The 4,937-nt window shown below is 24.7% G+C and overlaps 2 protein-coding genes across 2 annotated transcripts in view; one reads left to right on the top strand and one right to left on the bottom strand.

Annotated features, from left to right (window-relative positions):
• Positions 1-11: 11 nt before the first annotated feature.
• Phum_PHUM137040 (uncharacterized protein) lies at positions 12-1,621 on the top strand (the record flags this gene model as incomplete). The annotated part of the gene is made up of 4 exons (XM_002424537.1): positions 12-94; positions 148-385; positions 614-826; positions 1,592-1,621. 4 exons carry the CDS (start codon positions 12-14, stop codon positions 1,619-1,621), a joined length of 564 nt encoding a protein of 187 aa, XP_002424582.1.
• A 434-nt stretch (positions 1,622-2,055) lies between these two features.
• Positions 2,056-4,937, bottom strand: part of Phum_PHUM136930 (ATP-dependent RNA helicase WM6, putative) — a gene marked incomplete at both ends in the record, with an annotated part of 3,847 nt that continues 965 nt past the window's right edge. Inside the window, 6 exons of the mRNA XM_002424536.1 lie at positions 2,056-2,099; positions 2,144-2,261; positions 2,340-2,477; positions 2,813-2,959; positions 3,039-3,170; positions 4,790-4,908. Of these exons, the coding sequence (XP_002424581.1) occupies positions 2,056-2,099; positions 2,144-2,261; positions 2,340-2,477; positions 2,813-2,959; positions 3,039-3,170; positions 4,790-4,908 (698 nt within the window). The remainder of the gene's footprint in view (positions 2,100-2,143; positions 2,262-2,339; positions 2,478-2,812; positions 2,960-3,038; positions 3,171-4,789; positions 4,909-4,937) is intronic.

The following is a 4,937-nucleotide window of genomic DNA, read 5'->3' as shown; positions in this document are numbered from 1 at the left end:
TTTTTAAGAATATGCCAATGCCATTAGATCCTTTTGTTGACGACTCAAATAATAGAAGATTATGGATCGGAAATTTGGATCCTAGAGTAACAGAGTAAGTAAAATCAAACTTAAAATTTTAATGTTTTTAGTAATGTACTGAGTTAGCTATTGTAATTTTTTTTTTTATTGGTTTGTGCTTTTAAAACTTCTGCAACAACATGGTGCAATCGAAAAATTTGATTTATTATTTCATCGATCGGGCCCGTTAGAAGGCCAACCTAGGGGCTACGCTTTTGTAACTTATGTACAAACAGAATTCGCTGAATCGGCGCAAAAAAAACTCGATGGAAAATATCTCGGAAGCAAAAAATTAAGTGTAAAATGGGCCTGCACTCTTACAAAGGTAATAATTTAATTTTCTGTTTAAAAAAATAAAATAATAACAGTAAATTTATGCCTAAGAAATCAGTTAGAATCCTGAAATAAATTCTAAAAAACTCTGACTAGTACATAGAAATTTGTCATGTTCAAAAATGAAAATAATAATAATAAGAATGACAAAAATTAAAAATAATTATTTAAACATTTGTGATTATAACCATCACTATTTACAATATTAAAAATTTTCTAGGAACCAGTAATTGAAAAGCAAAAACCTATTTTAAACATCCCAGCTTTGGCAGGTACTAAGGATACAAAAAAAGTGAGTAAAACATCTACAATACAAGCAATAGAAGCAAAACTCAAAACAATGGAAGAAGCATCTTCATCATTTTATCTTGAATTAGACAAAAAACCATCAAATTTACAAAAAAGAAAATATTCACCATGTAATAAATCTAATGTAAAAAAATTAGGCAAACTAAATGGTAATATGAAAAAAAAAAAAACAAAACATTAACAAAATATTTTTTGAAATAGTATTTTCAAAAAAAACTTAATAAATAAATCAAAATGATTTTTTGTGCATTAATATAATAATTTCACATAATTATTTTTAAATTTTGAAGAAAAAAAAAAAAAACGTTCATTTACACACAATGAAAGGAAAAATGAAATTTTGTATTAAATAAAAACTTAATTAAATTGTATTAAATATTAAACTGAAATTATTATTATATTAAAATGTATTTAATTAATACTTTCATTTGAAAAGCATTTTAAATTTCGACTTTTAGTTAAATTCTCATTGAATAAATTTATGATTAAAAAAAAATTTAAATATTAAAAATTAAATGTGAATTTTTTTCTGTTATTAATTATGTTCATTGACATTCATTAAAATGTCTTCATCAACTTCATATTTAATAATTTTTTCAAATAATGACGAATTAAACGTTTATTACAGTATTTTGTTTAAATAAAAATAATTTTTGTTCATTTTAAATATAAGATTGAAACTAAGAAAAATAGTAAAAAAGTGATTTAAAAAAATAAAATTTAATAATTTTATACTTAATTATACTGCCTTTGTTTAGTATTATTTAATTTTTACAAGTGTATTTACTTTTATCATTATCAAATTAAATAAAAATAATTTTTATTTAAAAAAAATAATTGAGTTAACACAATTGTTTTATTTCCCTTTAAACCTTTTTTCTACCTTCAGTATTCGATAAAAGAATCAATAGGTTTGTGAAAATAGTATAAAGAAAGAAAAGAAAAAAAAGACCGGACAAAAATAAATTGTATTATCATTTATATTTAAATTGGACGGAATATAATTTTTACAGGTTAAATTAATTTAAAAATAATTATTTAAAAATTATATTTTTAGCATACGTTACACAATTAAAAAAAAAAAAAAAGAGTCTTATCAATCAGTAAATGTGAGAAAAATTACTCAATATGTACGATTCCATGTAGAGAAAGAAGAAACTATCATCAAATAACTGTATCAAACTATTTTTTTTTTTTTTTTTTTTTCTTATTTTTAGTCAATTTATCCATTTTATCTTCCTTGAACTGAAAACATCAAATTAAACACGTTTAATGTCATCTTTTTTGTTAATTCGCCATCGTTTTTTTATTATACATAATTAATTTTAATAAAAAGCTCAGATGGTTGCAAATTTAATAATCATTTTGTTCATGTGAACTATACCAAAACATCATAGCTTTTATTAAATGCAATAAAAATGATAGATAATAATTGACTTACTATAAGAAGAAAGATCAATTTCGTCTGGCAATTCCGTTATGTTGACATCAAAACGTTCTTGTACTTCATTCAAAATTTTAGCATCAGCCTCTTCGCTCACAAAAGTTATTGCTAATCCCTGAATAATAATTATGTAATAATTATAAAATAATTAATAATTTTTTTTTGTTTGTTAAATTTTATATTCCTAGTATACCTTGGTTCCGAAACGACCTGCTCTTGCAACCCGATGCAAATAAGTATCAGAATCTTCTGGCATGTCGTAGTTAAATACTATATTAACACGTTCTATGTCCATACCTCTTCCAAATAAATTAGTAGCCACTAAAATTCTCTAAAATACAAACAAAAAAAGTAAATAATTAATCCCTTTTAAAATATTATTCATAAAGAATAAAAAATATCATAAATATTTATTTAAAATTAAAGAGAAATTTAATTATCAGTTTTTAATGCAATCAACATCATTATTTCTGATGTCCCTATCTAAAAATGCATAATAATTCATCATGTAATTAACCAACAACAGTTTCATTTAACTCCGTTGAAAGTTGAATTTGATTTTACAAAAGTAATAATTATTTCTTCAACTCGGTCTCTTAATTTATGACGTGTTAATAAATTATATATATATATAATATGTTAATTAAAGATTAAAATAATACAAACCTTTTGAAAATCTTTAAATTGCTGATATCGTGATAGTCTTTCTTCTTGAACCATTCCCCTATGAATAGCAATTGCTGGAAAATTTTGCTCTGTGAGCAATTGTGCCAATGCCATGCATCTTTGAACTGATTTTACAAATATAACAACCTGAAATGTAAAAATTTTAAAATAAATCAAGACCTGAAATGATAAAATTTTCCTTTTTTTCGAAAGCTAAAAGACGAACCTGATTGAATTCCAGAATATCTAATAATTCAAATAGTTTTTTATTTTTTTCATTTTCCTTTAATTTTACGTAGTGTTGTTGAAGACCGTGAAGTGTCAGCTTAGCTTCGTCGTTGACGTAAACTTCCATAGGCTAAATACAGAAAATTATAGAGATTAAAAAATAGTAAAACTTTTCAAATAAAATACAAAAATTTTTTGATGAGTACGAATTTCAGTTGTAAATTAATTCGCATTCATTTCTGCAATCATTGAAAGCCGTAAAAAAAAAAAAAAAAAATCAAAATAATTTTATTAATTTAAAGGAGGAAACTCAATTAATATAATTAAATATGTACGAATGTAAAGGATTTATGATATAATTTTTTACACGCACTCAATGCAATCCTAAAAGATTCTTTCAAAAAAAAAAAAATCAATTAAATAATAATTAGATTTAAAAACTCAACAAGCAAAAAACTATTAATCAAGTTTTATTTCAATTCAATCGTTTTTTCCCCATTAAAAAAAATTTTTTTTTTTAAATGAGTTGATCGATAAAAATAATGAAAGTTTTTGAATCGAGAATCCCCAAAATTTATTCTACCTAAATTTAATATCTGGCTAATAAAAATTCGTAAGCTTTAGTATTATACGTAAAAAAAAGTTCCCAAGACATTTTTTTAAAAAAATTAAAAAACTAATTACTGTTGTTTGAAATCAAGTTAATTTTGTTATAAAAAATTTTTTTTTTACAAATTCCATTTTTATAAAAGAAAGTATCACATATAGAAAAAATGGGAAAATCATTCTTGAACACATACACCGTATAGGTAAGACTAAATAAAACCCAAGTCTAAATAATTGTTTTGAATATTTCGTACAATTAAAATTGGTATTATTAACGAGTTTTTAAATAAACGTTCTCAATCAAGCTCTGTCACCTAACAAAATACCAGAGATCCAAATTAAAAATCTCTTTTTGCATTTTAACACTTATTTTCTCCAACCAATTATCACAAGGATTTTAATGTAGAAAAAAGGAATTTTTGTAGTTCTTAAAATGTTTAGCAACCATTTCAATTCAAAATACTTAGGCTGAAGTAATTTTCCTATTTTTTTTCCTCCATATGAAATGTTACTGTTACCTGCATACCATAAAAAAAATATGTGTATCCATACAATCCAACTCCAAGAACCAAACAATTCTACAGTATCTTGAAGTGTTTGAGTAGATACATTACGTCATCATTTGATTTTATCACAGAGACTGTGATGCACTTCAACAAAATTTTAAGGCAAACCGTTATCCCACCCTAAACCATTATCTTCTACGTTGACTCTTCCTTCTTCTTTTTCTTTTCTTCTTCGATGACCCACCCCAAACCTCAACACAAAATTGTCATCAGAGTAAAATAAATTATTAACTCTGATTTAAAAATTAAAACTTCTTCTTTCTTCTGCGCTGGCTTTTCATTGTTTTCTTCTATCTTCACAATATTACCCCCACCCTAATATTGGATTCTACTGGATATTAATGAAAATGAAATTAGGTATGGGTAAATATCCGAGGGTAGGGATCAGGTTTTAGAAAGTTAAAAAAAATTATAGCGCCACTTCGTGCTCAGAAGTAATAGGAATTTCAAGTGGTTCAAATATGATCGAAGTTTGATTATTCAAACGAATTAAATATTTTGGGTATAGGGATAAGGCTCGACGAGCTCAGGACAACTATGCTATTAATATTGGATAATTATTATATGAAGCAATTACATCTTGCATAAATTTTTTGCAGACAGGTCGAATTTCCTTGCTCAATGTAGCACTAAACATCATGACTTGCTTCGCGTGAGGAGTGTTTCTAAATATCTCTTGCACATCACGCCTCATATCTGAATATAAAATGAATTCAAATAAGAAA

Source organism: Pediculus humanus, genomic scaffold, assembly GCF_000006295.1.
Source record: "Pediculus humanus corporis 1103172107481 genomic scaffold, whole genome shotgun sequence".
In the NCBI taxonomy this organism is placed as follows: Eukaryota; Metazoa; Arthropoda; class Insecta; order Psocodea; family Pediculidae; genus Pediculus; species Pediculus humanus.
Note: the sequence above shows the minus strand (reverse complement) of the source record. Positions and strands in the feature narration are given on the sequence as shown.